This window comes from Octodon degus, unplaced genomic scaffold (assembly GCF_000260255.1).
Source record: "Octodon degus isolate 3935 unplaced genomic scaffold, OctDeg1.0 scaffold00116, whole genome shotgun sequence".
NCBI classification, from domain to species: Eukaryota; Metazoa; Chordata; class Mammalia; order Rodentia; family Octodontidae; genus Octodon; species Octodon degus.
This window is the reverse complement of record NW_004524692.1, coordinates 650405-665268: the sequence shown is the minus strand read 5'-3', so window position 1 is coordinate 665268 and position 14864 is coordinate 650405. Positions and strand designations below refer to the sequence as shown.

Below are 14864 nucleotides of genomic sequence, written 5' to 3'. Positions count from 1 at the left end.
TCTTAATGAATAGAGGGATTTGTTCTAATGGTGTTTGTAAATAGGATATCAAGTCCGAATCTTGTACAGCAATTAACCACTAGGAAGAATGTATGCATTGTGTTAATTATTGAAACTGTCCTATCAATTTGATTTGAAATTGTCTCATTGCTATTTGTTTCTCAATAAAATTATGGAAAAAAATAAAACATTAAAAAAATAAAAATAAAAAACCCGACAAAATTTGAGCCAAGAATGCTCTATACGTGCTAATTTTTCATCTTTTATAATTGGGCCAAGTTTTACAAAAAGCTTCCAATTGAAGCTGCTAGTGTGATTATCAGCTATTTTAGAATCAATATCTGTATCAAATGAAAAGTTAATTACTAAATAATCCCTTTATCATCTCATTCTTTTGGAGTTCATTATTTTTTCCTTTTACAGATACAACATGCCATTGGGGACAGAGAGGGGCAGTTGTAGATATCCCTAACAACACAACAGAGCGTGTTAGGCTTGAGTTTGTTCAGGAGTCCCCCTGTGCTGCTTTAGGTATTGGCAGTGTCTGTGTCCTGTGCTTTCCATGTGTGGCAGCTGGCACACATTTGTACAAAGGCCACCTGGTGCAGAAGTCATCCATGGCTGTGCGATAGCAAGAGTAGCCACAGAGGCAGGATGGCAGCTACCAGGTTGGCCTTGCTGCTAGCAAGTGGCACTGGCTGGGCATGTCCACAGAGTGCTGTGTGGGGGCCGAGGATGTCCATGGTGCCTGGACCCCCCATGGTCCTGAGACCCCCTTGGCCCCTCAGCGCAGCTGCAGCATGTCTGTCCACATTCTGCTGCAAGGCACAGGCAGGCAGTACTGCTTTGACCTTTCCACTGTGGGTGCCCAGGAGTGGAGACTTGTGCTGAGGAGAGGCAGAGAAGGGCTTGTCACTTCCGCTCAGTAGGCATGTTCTCCTGCAGCCTTTTAACCCATCGTGCAAGACAACCCTTGATTTCCTTTCTCCACAGTCTCTTCGTAGGAAGTACGTGTCCCCTTAGTGACCCACCAGTGTACTTAGCTTCTCTCATACTCTGGTTTTTACTTCTCTCCTTGCAGTCTTCCGTTTGTGCTAAGATTGTACAGCTCCTGGGGCAGAACGAGGTGGACTATCACCAGAAGCAGGTGGTCATCCTGAGTCAGGATAGCTTCTACCGCGTACTCACCTCAGAGCAGAAGGCCAAGGCTCTGAAGGGCCAGTTCAACTTTGATCACCCGGGTAAGTTGGGGAGTTGCAGGGTGTGTGTGTGTGTGTGTGTGTGTGTGTGTGTGTGTGTTGGCCAGTAGAGTAGCAGTAGTTCTGTCTGTCTGTGCGAGTTGGGGACTCAATGGGCCAGCCCCAGGAGGGAATGAGTATTCTTGATCCTTCTGCTTCCTGATACGCTGTGGCCTGTGTCACCCCTCCTTTTGACCCCCATGTGGGCACGTGGCCCATGTTCAACTCTGGCCAGCTCAGAGGGGAATGGGGGGCTCTTGAATGACTGACTGCCTGAGGGAACCTTGCTGACAGCTCAGTCTGGCAGGTGGCTCCTTCTATTGCTGTGGGTCTCCTGGGACATTGGAATCCAGCCCTCTTGACATGGGCCCTGTGGTCCTCCCGTAGTCACTTGGGTGCCTTCCTGGTTGCCATTTGCCAATCCAAGGACAGCAGCTGAAGTCAGAGGAAGGAGAGGTGTCTGGGCTGAGAATGAACCATTAGAGGGAGAGAAAGGAAATCAACTCGTCAGAACTTGTCCATAGACCCAGGGAGCTTTGGACTGTTAGTCACCTTCCTGTAGGGACAAAATACCTAGTACCCATGACTTAAAAAACAAGAGGCTTATTTTGGCCCACAGCTTGGTGGGCTGAGTCCATGGCTGGCCAGCTCCAAGGCAGAACGAGCTGCATGGCAGGAGAGCCCAGCGGAGGAGAGTGCTCACGGCTCTCTGCCAGAGGCAGAGAGCAGCAGGGCCAGGGCAGGAACGCACTCTTCCAGGTTATGCCCCTAGTGACCTGCCCTTGCCCCTGGGCCCTGCCTCCAAATGTGGGCCTTCTGGGAGCATTGTAGGCCTAAACTCTAATGTGGAGCCATATGGCTCTCTGGGATGCAGTGCATATGTAGGAAATAGAAGCATGATTGTAGAAGAAAGGAGTTTATGCACCATTCTAGCAAGTTGATTTTTTTTCAGATGCATTTGACAATGAACTCATCTTGAAAACACTGAAAGAAATCACTGAAGGGAAAACAGTCCAAATCCCTGTGTACGACTTTGTCTCCCATTCGAGGTAAGTGAACTGTTGTGGGTGGGGGTTTGCTGTGTGATGCAACCCAGGACATCCCTGGTCATCACTCAGGTCCCCCTGTACCCCACTTCTGTGCACGGGGCTGCCTTGGAGGGTCTGCGTAGCAGCATGTGCTTGGGGCTGCACGGCGGGAGTTGATGTGGGTGTCTCCTGGAATGCTCTGTGAAGGATGGATTCATAATGGGGCTTGGGTGAGGGCAGCACATTTGTAGCACTGGGGATTGAGCCCAGGGCTTTTGTGTGCTCTAGGCAAGCGCTGCGCCACTGAGCTCCATCCCGGCCCTGGCACACTGATCCTGACACACCTCCTTGAGAACAAGGAAAACTGTTCCTTTTGCTCTCTGACTTACTTGGGATTGGACCATGGAAAGAGCTGTGAGGGTTTGAGGTCATAGGTGCTGCTCTCAGAATCAACCAAGAGCCCCAGAAAGCATCTCAAGAGACAGGGTCCTCTCAGAAAAGCCTTTGGTTAGTGACCCTGCTTGGGAATGGGGCAGTGGCTGGACTTGGAGCTCATCCCTCTGGGAAGGGCTCCTGGTCAGTTCTCCTGATTGGGCCAGGCAGAGCCCTCTGCTCAATCTGTTTGCCCTGGTTTAAATATGAAACCCCTTGGGACTTTCCAGGCACACACTAAGCTCCTAAATGGTGCATTATACAACCGTGGTTTGCTTTATATTCTGGCTCATAGTGGCCCTATCCATGGTTTAACCTGTGGACTGCTTGTTGTAAGAGGTTCTTTTTTTTTTTCCCTCCTCCCCTTACGTATCTAGTATTCAGTCTACAGGGTCTCACTACACAGATCAGACTCAGTGATCCTCCTGTTTCAGCCTCTCAAACACTGGGATTACAGGCGTGCACCACCATACCCAGTGTCATTTGCCCTCTCAGGGCACCCCAGAGGCGGGGCTGGCACAGCAGGCCAGGGATTGAACCCTGGCCACTGCATTCTGCCTAAGCAGGCAATTTAGTCCGATAAGCTATCTGGCTGGCCCCTTAGGAGTTTTTTAAATCTGCTTTTCATTCTTTCCTGATTCTTTTTTCCAACCTGCATTTTCTCGTGAGCTGATTTTTTTTTTTTTTTTTAAAAATAGGAAACCAGGCTTCATATGTCTCTGTTTTACTAGATGCTTCTGATGTTACAGAACATCTCTGTCTCCTGGACCGCACATCTCAGGAAGCCCCTGACACGTGTGCACATGGCTTGGCTCTTGCTTATGGGCCAAAATGGGAGTTGGGAGGTCTGGCAGGAACAGGAGGGGCAGGGGCAAGAGGAGGAAGAGGTGGAGGAGGGGGAGGGAGGACACCTTGTAATGCAGAGAGCACGGCTTCTCCACTCTGACTGCCCCTCACTGATGTCTCATGAAGGGTGCACCGGGTCAGATTCTGCTGCAGGGAGGTGCAGAGGTGGGGATACCACAGATCAAGAGACCAAGATGCCCTCTTGAGCAGGCATTGGGGGCAGTGTAGGAATAGAACGTACCGGCATGTTTGGGGCAGGGAGAGTGGTGACCTCGAGGGTGGCAGCCAGGGAATAAGACAGATGCTCCCTGAGGTCTCCAGCCTGCCACGGGAGCAGACTCTGGGTTTCATGGAGAGGTGCAAGAGACTGACTGCCACATCTGGCCCTGGGTCCCAGTGGATGCTCTCAGAGCGCCTTGGTCTCACTGTTACCCTCTCCTGAGCAGTGTGGATGTGACTTCACCATCCACTTCTGAGTCCCCATTGGTGAAGTGACTGGGAGCCGCCTGGGGGCTGGGATCCTGCTAATGGCAGTTCCTGTTTTAGAGGGAGGTTGTTGGTGCTGTTGAACATACTCAGCGAGACACTCCAGTCTAACATTCCCCACTTCAGAGAGCGACTTACACAGTGCATTGTGACAACTTAGGCAAGACCTTTGAAGGACGAGGGAGGAAGCACAGGGGTACTGTGGGCAGGGTATTCAGCAGAGGTGGTTAGTGTGAGCTGTCTGTTGGAAAGGATAGATGTTAGGGAAAGGGATTCCCAAGGTGATGGATAGGGAGGGATTTTAGGGAGAGGCATGGACAAGCACGGCCGCCTGCCCTGGGCCAAGCATGGTAGGGTGGCATGGGGGTCACTGGGTGAGAAGTGGGAAGCAGGGAGATGGGCAGGATCAGGTCACCCAGGGCTGGGGACGTCAGGGCCAGCAGACCATCTTGCTGGCAGCAGAGCACCACAGTTGGCTTTGACGTAGTAGTGGAAAGATGGTTCTGGCACAGGAGCAGAGCAAACCAATAGTGCCATAAATGACGAAAAAGCCCAGGTGGTAGAAGGTAATAGAGGCTGGCAGGGAGGAGTTAGGGTCTGACCGCTACAGGGTCAAGGCAGGGAGAGGGGAGGAGGTTGAACACCTTCTTCAGTATGAGTTCCATCAAGTTGATGCATTTACAGCAGCCGTGAGCCCCAGTAGAGTTCATTCACAGGGGTGACACGCTTCACCTTTCTGCTTGCTTTTTCTCATACTTTATATTTGAAGGCCTTATTCCTCAGTGGCCACAGCCCATGTTTTCTGAGAAGCATTCCGACCACTGTGGACCATAGCACCTCTCAAGAGGTGTCCAGCTGTTGGGGATTAACTGATTCCTGCCCACACAGGCATTTGGTGACATCCAGGGGCTTGTTGGGTGAACACTAAGAAGTCACCCAGTTGCCCACATGCCATGCTCTGTCTTCTCCTTGCTTGTCACTGGCTTAGGTTATCTGAAATGAACTCCAACTCATGAATTCTACTTTCTTTCTTGGGGACTTCCCAGCAACTCTAAACTCCTAAGTGATGTGTTATACCAATTATGACTGCTTTCTGAGCTGGCAGTTAGTTGCTCAATAAGTGTTTTTTTCCAGCTCTGAGTTGTTTTGAATATTTTCCCCACCTAGATCTCCACGAGGGGAATGAATAATTGCAACTTTTTTAGATACCAACAGCAAAGCCTTCCTGGAAAGGCACTCACTCATTTTTAGTTCTGTCAGGCGTCCTGATAAGCATGTCACGTAGTTTGTAAACCTAGCGATGTTCTCTCTGTTGATGTTTTTCAGATCAGCCCGTAGGAATCCCACAAATGCATCACCTGCTTCTTCTGCTGTTCAGCAGCTCCTAGAAAGGCTCAAGATTTCCCTTCCTCTTGGCCTTCCTTTTCTCCACTCTCTAATGCTAAAGGCAGTGGGCATTTGGCTAATGTTTTTCTCAACCCTAGCTGTGTAGTAGAAATACCTGGGGAGCTTACTAACAACCCTGAAGTTCTAGTGCTGCCCCAGAGGTTTTAAATCAAGGTGAGGGTGAGGTGTGGGATGCAGGTATAAATATCAGAATCTTTCAGGTAATCCTGATAGGCATCTAAGATGCCTATGGTTTCAGGAAGTCTCCCCATGTCCCAGCCAGGTCCCTTTGCCTTGCTGTTGTGCACACTCCGTGTTGTGCCCCAGCAGTTCTGGAGGACTTAGCTGTGAGCCCAAGGGCCTGAGCTGATGAGCCAGACGCTGCTCCTGGGAGACGTTCTGTTTTATTTGTTTCATTCACAGATGGTGGGGTCCGCTGTGAGTGAGGGTGTACATGGCAGTAGTCTGCTTTGTTACTGAATTTGGAGTCAGAGGCAGTAGGGGACTGTAAGGAGGTTGCAGGATGGGATCCGAGGCATACGGGGGCAGTGGAACTCGGGTGGATCTAAGCAGGCTGTTTGTGAGAGACACCCTTCTCCTATCCCCTTGGGCCAAGTTCTCCTCCGGCTTTTGATAAGTGGTTTTCACCTGGGTCTCCTCCATAGGCTTCGTGGCCCTTTATGGAGGGGAAATGAGGAAACGCATTTTCCTGCCATCTCCTTAAGGATGTAGATCCATAGGAGCCGGGTCTTGTCTCCAGCTATGTGCTGGCTGTGTAGGAGCCATGGCAGATAGCTCAGGACTGGTCTCTGACATGCATGTGCTTTTTTCCCTATTGCCTCCTTTCTAGGCACGCCCCCTCCTTTCCTTGGCCTCAGGTCTGGGGGCGGGGTGAGCACATAAGAGAAAACTGTGACTGCACATTTTTTTTCTTGTCTGTCTTTGTTCTCCATTCTGTAGCAGGTTGTTTTATTCCAAGGACCTGGCATTTGCCTTCAATTTTTGCTTGATGGCAAAAGTTCAGACCGCTGAGACCTTTGTCCCACCATCCCATCTGGCCCTGTGGTGGCGGCAGAGGCTCTAGGAGGCTGTTTGCTTAGCTCTCTCAGCCCATGCTGGCCCCACAGATGGGCAGCCCCTTGCTGGCCTCCCCCTGTGGGCCTGGCCCATGCTCTGCTCTGTGCTTTTCAGGAAAGAGGAGACGGTCACTGTCTACCCTGCAGACGTGGTGCTCTTCGAGGGGATCCTGGCCTTCTACTCCCAGGAGGTCCGAGACCTGTTCCAGATGAAGCTCTTTGTGGATACAGATGCGGACACCCGGCTGTCCCGAAGAGGTGTGTTCTGAAAGCTGCCTGTGGCCCTGTTAGTGCCTTGCTCAGGGCCAGGGGAGGAGAGAGCCCATGACAGACCCTGGGCTCCCTGAGTCTGGCAGCTGGGTGGCTACGTGGCCCAGCCTGGCTGTGTTAGCTCAGCTCCAGGATATCCTGCTACCCAAATGTTTGATGACATCTGAGAAGGGATTAGTCACTTAACTGTTTTGGATAAGGAAAGGCTTGTGAGGTCAGTCACTGAGATGAACTGAGAACTGGAAGGTCTGGTTTCACTAGGAAAAGTTTACTTACATGCCTAGTTCCTCACAGTTTTTCCACCAGGCATCCAAGTGAGATCCCTTAATTTTTGGAACCAATCATGGTTTATCTGGTGATAGGGGCCCCTGGGCCTGTGTGCGGGGCAGCTGCATATCTACATTTGGTCTGTAGTGGGGTCCCCCGGCAGGCCTCCTGTGGGTGTTCTTGATGCTGAAGGCATAGATAGGCCCGTTAGCTGGGGACTGTGGGAGTGGTTAAAGGGCCCAGAAGGATACAGAGACAGACAGACACATCTGGGCTTTGCCCTTCAAGCCGCTTTCACTCCAGGAGGGAAAGGCGCAGGACACAGGAGGACTGTGCGAGAGGAGAATGAAGGAAAGTTCAGGGATGGGTGGCCTGGATTTTAGCCTCCAGCCAGCTTAGTGTCATTGGTGGCTCTGGTGTTGGTTTCCCTTGGCTGGGATCTCTGTTGGAGACCATGAGAGAGGCCTGCCTTTAGCCCTGTAACTGTGGCTATGTAGAGTTGCCTGTTTTTTGTAAATGATTGAAGCCTGAGCCAGCCGCCACCCCCTTTCCCCACCAGGCTCGTACCCCAGAACCTGGCTTGTCCCCTTATTCACAAGGCCCTAGTTCTTCCCTGCTGTGGTTGCTTGGTGTCCATTAGTTGCCAAGTTAGGGACATGCATGGTGCTTTTACAGAATAAATTTTGGACTCAGGTGAACATGACTGGGATCTCAGTTTTACCATTTACCCCCAGTGCAGCCTGGGGGAAACTGTCGTAGCCTCTTGGTACCTGGTTGTCCTATTGGATGATCTCCTGTTTGTACTTGGAGAAGAGTTTCAGAGATTAAAGGCATGGAAGGGCCAGTGCCTGGTGACATGTTAGTTGACAAATACCTGTGTGATAGATCAGATATCTGCTTCTGCTCTGGAGGCTGGTGTCTGTTTCTCTGAGTCCATAGTGGAACTGGATGGTGCCTTAGAGTAGGGCTGGTCTTGTTAGGTTCTCAGGAGCTGGTGAGCCTCAGTTTCAGGGATGAGGCAAGGCTGGAGGACACCTTGCAGGAAATGCTGCAAAGATGCCTGGGGAGTTAGCCGGGGCTGGGGTAGGAGCAGAGTCCCTAGATAGCAAGTGAGTCACCGCATCTAGTTGAAACAGGTGATTGTAGTATGTATGGGTTAGACAGAACAGCGTTTCTCCTTTGTTGGATGGGATAGACCCTTGAGGTGATGGGAAATGGCCTGCTATGTAGGGGTTTCTTTGGGGCTGTTCCAGTTCCTGCCCATGCTGCCTGCTGCTTTCCTGGCTCATCTGCTGTTTTTTTTCTTTTATATTTAGGACAGGGTGTACAGGGTCTCACTGCCATGTGTGGCATGAGCTGGGTGCGGTAGGAATGTTCGGGTGAGCAGGGTGAATAATCAGGAGCAGCTGTAGGCCCAAGCGTGTCCTGGAGACTCCAGCAAGTGCCAGCGTTATGCTGTCTCTGCCACACCTGAAAAGCGCATTTCAGGCCCTGAGGAGGCACATCTTCCCACTGGAACCCCTTGTCTCTCAGTCTTCCCTTTGTATGCTCTTCCTCTGGAATGTGAGCGCAGACTGGAAGGAGACGGGCATTTAGGGCTACGGCACCCTACATTGCTCCATGGCTTGCTTATATCAGGCTTGGGCTGCAGTGGGCCTTAGTGCTGTTCAGTCTTTTCTTATGGGTAATGCGTGGCGGAACTGTCCTTACTGTAGGTTCTTCTAAATCTGCTCTTGGCTTTAGGGGGTCCACAAAGAACACTCCTGGTGCAGTGTGTGTGTGGGCACATAGCTTCCTCACCTTCTCTATCTCCTTCCAAAGGGCCTGTGCTGGCTCTGCAAAGGTGCTGTGCTCAGAGTGAGGATGGGGCCGGTTCTGGGTCCCTGGATCTTCCTATGTGTGCCAAGAACTTGACTTGGCTGTCTGCTGGCTGTGCCTGAGAACCTGTCCCAGGTTTTCCTTGGATCAGGGACGGTCACTCTCTGCTCAAGGTGACCCCTTAGGAAGCAGAGTGGTTAGTGCCCTCTGAGGGCTTGTTCCTGGTGTCTGGCTGACTTGTTCTTGTTGGTCCCCTGCACTGTCTTTGCCTGTGTTTGTGATCCTCGTCCTCTGGTGGCTCCCTCTCATCAGGTTTGGCTGGTAGTATGCCTGAGTTTGGGGTCTTTCCCTACCAGGCTGGTCTGCACTCTCAGGAGACACCTGTCTTCTGGGGTCATGCTGGGGAGCTCAGGTTCCTCCTACCAGCAGCTTATAGGAGGGTGTCTCCACTGCCTTTGTGACAGAGCAGGGGGAATGGAGATGTGGAAAGGACCAGCACCTCGTGTAGAGCCACAGGGATAGCAGGCACCTGCTCAGGGTTCTGAGCAGGTTAAGTGCTGCTCCAGGCCCACACCCACTGACCGGAAGAGCGAGGAGCAGCATGTGGGCTGCAGAGCTTCCCGCACTTCCCACTGCTTCTCTCCAGGTCTGCAAGACCAGGGAGCCAGAAGCCTGGGGTGCTGCCAGCACAAGGGCTGCATGAGGAGGTGGTTCTGGCTACAGCACCGCTGAGGGAGCGACAGTCTCCCCAGAGCAGCACCACCTGCAGCGGGGTGGGAAGCATACCTTGTAGAACCGGCTCTGGCACAGGAGTAGGAGCTTCCTGGGCCTGTGTGTGCCTGTTCCCTCCAGCGCTGATAGCCTTTTGGTCTGGTTTCCTATTTCCTTGGCTTTATCTGCAGATGTGTAAAGAACAGCAGGCTGCACTGGCTGTGTGTTTTGGCTGCTTGCAGTCACTAGCTGTGTGTGCCAAACTCTCAAAGCATGCAGGATGAGCCACGTGGCTGCCCCTTGGGGCTTCTACCTGGCTCCGCCCCTTACTTACAGACCATGGGACAAGAGGAACAAGGCCTGGTGGCAGTGCCCAGAAAGCCACTTCCTGTGGGGGGCCTGGGGCTGAGTGGCACTCACAGAGGAGGTGGCAAGGCAAGTCCTGACATGTAGGGACACACCAGACATTTTTTATCACCACGTTTGTGTGGAAAACCTCTTTGGAAATGAGGAGCTGGTATTGAAGCCAGATGGCAGTGGTGTTGGAACGTGGCTTCCTGATAGTTTTCTACCCGTCTGGTCCTTTTTTTTTTTTTATGTGTTTGGTATAGCTATGCAGCTCAGACTCCTAGTGATCCTTCTGTTTTCAGCCTCCCTAGTGCTGGGATTATAGGTGAGCCGTGACCAAGCTGGGTCTCCGTGGCTGGCTCAGTGTGTCCTGGGGCTGGGGCCGTTGCGGACTGTGGTGCTGGGGATGGAAGCCAGTGTCTGTGCTTGCCTAGGCAGGTGCTTAGTCTGCTAAGCTGTCACCAGCCCTGGCCTTCTGATCTTGCAGGTGTCCGCTGTACATGGATCATAGCCATGATACTGCCTCCTTCCCAGACCTTGTGCACATGCTTGTGTGTGTTTGCACATGCTGTTTAGAGATGTGGCTTTCCTGAAGCACATTCACAGGGCTCCTGTGCGTCTTATTCTGCGCCTGCGGCTGGAGTCGCTTATCTGAGATGGTGGAGGGGGAGTTGTTGAGCCATTGTAAGCCATTGTGGAGAGACTGTGTGGGACTGTGACCCCTGCTCACTGCTCAGGGAAACTGAGGCAGGGGATTATGAGCTCTTATCCAGCTTGGGTAGTTCAGCTCCTTAGAGCTTGTCTCAAAATAAAATAAAAAAATAGTCTACTGATGTAGCTTAGTGTGAGGCCCCTGCAGGTTTCAATCTCTAGGACCACAAAATAGTGTTTGGTGAGATTCCCTGAATAAAACTGATCAGGGGAAGGGGAGATGTAGGGAATGGGGGTCACCTCGGCTCCTTCACGGCCCTGGCACCCTGTTTCCTGGTTTGTGGTTTTCTCATACGTGAGGGGGCCCAGGCCCCTCTCTCATAATGGGCCTCTCAGACCATCCTGATTTTTTTGTTGTTCACAGTAAAATTGTGTCCAATGTGCTTGAAATAAGACAGCTGTTGATCTCAGACAGCCCTTTGAGAGACCCATTTCGAAGTGGAATTTCACAGTATTACAACTGAGAAATGTAAATTGTGATGTGGTGGTGCGGGCTTATAATCCCAGCCCTTGGGAAGCTGAGGCACGAAGATCTCAAGTTTGAGGCCAAACTGGGCTCTATAGACACAGAGCAAGTTCATCTGACTTGGACCACAGAGCAACACCTTGGTTACAACAACAAACACCCCTCTCCCACCCCAGTCGTGTTTCTCTCCTAATCTGCTGCTGCCTGGCTCCTGATAGAGCCTTTGAGGAGTCTAGTTTGTGATTCATACGGAGTAACCAAGAGCCTGGTCGTGAAGGGCAGGGCAGATGTGTGCTGCTGGCCCCTGCAACGTTGTCTTGATTTTCCTTCTGTTGCAGTGTTAAGGGACATCAGCGAACGAGGGCGGGACCTGGAGCAGATCTTATCACAGTACATCACATTTGTCAAGCCTGCCTTTGAGGAGTTCTGCTTGCCAGTGAGTTGTGTTCTGGGTTTGTTCTTGCTGAATATGGAATAGGAAATCAAACATGCGGGAGCACGGAGTCTTGAACCTACCCTCCCTCTCTTGGAGCCATTGCCCTGAAGCCCAGGAAGGGTGCGGCCTGGGCAGCTCAAGGCTGTGAGCACTCCCCTGCCTGCTTCTCCTGGGCCCTGTGGGGCTGGGCAGTCCTCCCTGAGGCTGGGTTCTGCAATCCTTGCTGGATGGGGACATGCCATCCGACCTTATGAGTGAGGGGTCCCTGCAGCTAGGACGGGTGCCCCACCTGCTGCAGAAGTGGGGAAGGTGCAGCATGGTGGGGAGGTGCTGCCCCCTGGTGGTCCTTCCCCTAGTGCTTTCCTGGGATAGCGGCCTCACTTCCACCCTGGCCTAGATTAATTGTCGCAGATGGCAGATAGATGCCATCTTCTCGGATGGTACTGGCTGAGAAGCAGGGCCAGCCCAGCTAAGCTGCGTCCCGGGAAGGATGGGAACGGGCTGGGGCTGGGTAGAAGTGGACATGGGCATAGCCCTGGGACGTGGTCAGCTCGAGTTGTCAGACCTTCCTGGCTTGGCCACACCATGGACTAACTTTAGTTATTTTTTAAATCCAATTGAAATCTGCAGTGAATGTTTTAAATTTTCTAAAATTGATTATAGTGGGAAACACATAGGCATTAATTCCTCTCAGAAAGCTCCCCCTCATATCAAGCACATTTGTCATCTTCTTGCCTCTCTTTTTCTCTTTCCCTTCCTTTGTTTCCCTTTTTTCTTCCCTCTGTCTCTGTGTGTCTGTCTCGAGCTGCTCCAGAGGCAGGGTAGCCTCCCCCACTTTCCCTGGGAGCCAGACAGGGTCAGGGCCTGTGAACTCCCGTATTCATTCACTTTTCATGTCTTTCGCCTTAGACAAAGAAGTACGCGGATGTCATCATTCCTAGAGGTGCAGATAATCTCGGTGAGTCTTCTGGGGGGAGGTTGCTTCCTCCTGTGGCCGTCCAAGTTTTAGGCAGGTTGTGGTGACCCAGCTGTGTGACTCTGAGCACTTCTTTCCATGTGGCTGCCCTTGGGGACAGGCCCCTGGGTGCACAGAGGTGTGCAGGGGCAGGTCGGGAAACGTGTGCTCTCCCTGCCTCCCATAGAGGGCACTAGGCTGCCCTTTGCTGTCACTACCTGGTGTGACACTTGGGTAGTGGGGTCTGAGACCACCTTCCAGCCAAAGTGCCCTTCCTGTTTCCTCTCATTTGGTTACAGTTGGCCATCCTGTCTCCTTTGGAAAGGATCTGGTTGGCTGTAGTACTGTGTTCAGTTATGTGTCTTGGGTTCCTAGGAAGTGTGACTGTATACCTGGCAGGTCAGTACTGCCACAGTATGTCTTCACCATCTCTTCATAATTGGTTCCATTTCTCCTTCTGTAAAAAGTCTCTTTCAGCCTGGAGCGGTGGTGCACGTGCCGCAGGAGGCTGAAGCAGGAGGATGGACAGTTGGAGCCCAGCTTGCTAAACCTAGCAACCTAGCGAGGCCCTGTCTCAAAAATAAGAAGGGCTGGGGATGTAGCTTAGGTCAGAGGCCTTTAGTAGGTCCAATCCCCAGGGTACAAAGAAACAAAAAGTAAGTTTTTGCTGAGCTGTTCGGAGGTTCATCAGAAGTGATTAATATTTTGCTGCATATTTTTAAAAGAACAGGGACATTCTCATTCAAAACCACAGTGCAGCTGGTATGGTGAGCACGCCTGTAGTCCCAGCACTTGGGAAGTTGAGGCAGGAGGATCACTGTGAGCTCTATGCCAGGCTGGGGCATGCAGTGAGTTCAAGCCCAGCATGAAATACATAGGGAGACCCTGGCTCAGAAACACCAAAACCAAGCCAGACCAAACCCAACCAACAAAACTGCATCAAACCCTGTTGATGCCAGTGATATGATATATTTTGCTTTAACCTGAACTTTCATTCCACCCATTCTTGGTTTGCATGGCATTGGTGTATTTTTAAAGAATTTTTCTTTTGTGTGTACTGGAAATTGAACTCAGGCCCTTGCGCTTGCCAGGCAGGTGCTGTGCTGCTGAGCTGTCTCCGTCTCCCTTGCTGGCACTGAGGTTTTAAGTGTCCAGCCTGCTTGTTAGGTGGCTGAGTCCTCCACATAGTTTCACCCTGTTTCCATGGCTGGATTCAGCTCGTACAGCGTGGACAGCCATGGTCTGGTGTCCTGCTGTGTCCCATCTTGCAGCCTTTGGTATTTATTCTATTCTTGGTAATGTTAGGAGTGATTGGGTGGTCAAAATGTGCGACAGGTGTGCCCCGCTGTTGGAGGGGATGCACCGTGTGGGGATGGATGCTGTGGCTCTCACCTTGGCTGGGTCTGGGGCCCAGGGCGCCAAGTGACTTGTCCTTGTGTGGTTGCTGTCTGGGTCCTGGATGTCTGTCCACGGGCACAGGCCCTCTGCCCACTCCCTGCCCATGCCCTGTGCCCTCCCGTCTCGCCCCTGCCCTCACTGCTGCTCTCCACCCACAGTGGCCATCAACCTCATCGTGCAGCACATCCATGACATCCTCAATGGCGGGCCGTCCAAGCGGCAGACCAACGGCTGTCTGAATGGCTACACGCCTTCACGCAAGAGGCAGACGTCAGAGTCCAGCAGCAGGCCGCATTGACCCCGCCGGCTCTGGGGAGCTCCGCGCGCCTGTACATACCCTTTCCCAGGACGTTGCTGTATTTAAGAAGACACTGTGGAGAGGCCACGCCTTTGGGTTCTTTTCTTTACTTTATTCCTTTTTGTACTACAGAACTGCGAAAGCAAACAGAACTTGATCTTGATCTTAAGTGACAAACTGTGCCAACAACTACTGGTGATGCCTAATTATGAGTCCAACATGTAACCAGTTATAAATACATATTATATATAGATATATATATATATAGATATATATATAAAAGGTTCTATTTTTGTGTAAATGTACAAATACTGTAAAGCTGTTTGCCGTAAGTATTTTGCCAGGCCTGCGATCATGTGTTTGGGGCCTGGTGCAAGAGTGATGTGGAGGGGACCTGGTGAGGTGTCTGGGGGTGGGCACAAGGTAGACACCATGGCTGTGGGCTGGAAACGCCCAGCTGCCTCCCTGTGCCATGGCACCTCCTCGCAGTTGGTGCTTGATATGTTGATGAGGGACACTCTTGTCTTTTTTCGAGTTGAAGTTTAAGAGCTCAACTCAAAATTCAAACTCAGGGAAGCAGCCCACCGAGGAGAGCAGGTCTTCTGCATCCCTCCCTGCCCTGCTCCGCTGCCCACGCCTGGCTGCTTGGACAGCTCTGTGGCTCCCTCTTCGCTCCACCTCTCTAGCCGGGCCT

General features: G+C 51.8%; 1 protein-coding gene across 1 annotated transcript in view; it reads left to right on the top strand.

The window, feature by feature from the left end:
* Uck2 (uridine-cytidine kinase 2) overlaps positions 1-14421 on the top strand; it is a 66697-nt gene extending 52276 nt beyond the window's left edge. The window contains exons 2-7 of the mRNA XM_004639870.1: positions 1082-1241; positions 2191-2287; positions 6608-6750; positions 11422-11519; positions 12429-12477; positions 14031-14421. Of these exons, the coding sequence (XP_004639927.1) occupies positions 1082-1241; positions 2191-2287; positions 6608-6750; positions 11422-11519; positions 12429-12477; positions 14031-14170 (687 nt within the window). The 3' untranslated portion in view covers positions 14171-14421. The remainder of the gene's footprint in view (positions 1-1081; positions 1242-2190; positions 2288-6607; positions 6751-11421; positions 11520-12428; positions 12478-14030) is intronic.
* The last annotated feature ends 443 nt before the right edge of the window (positions 14422-14864 follow it).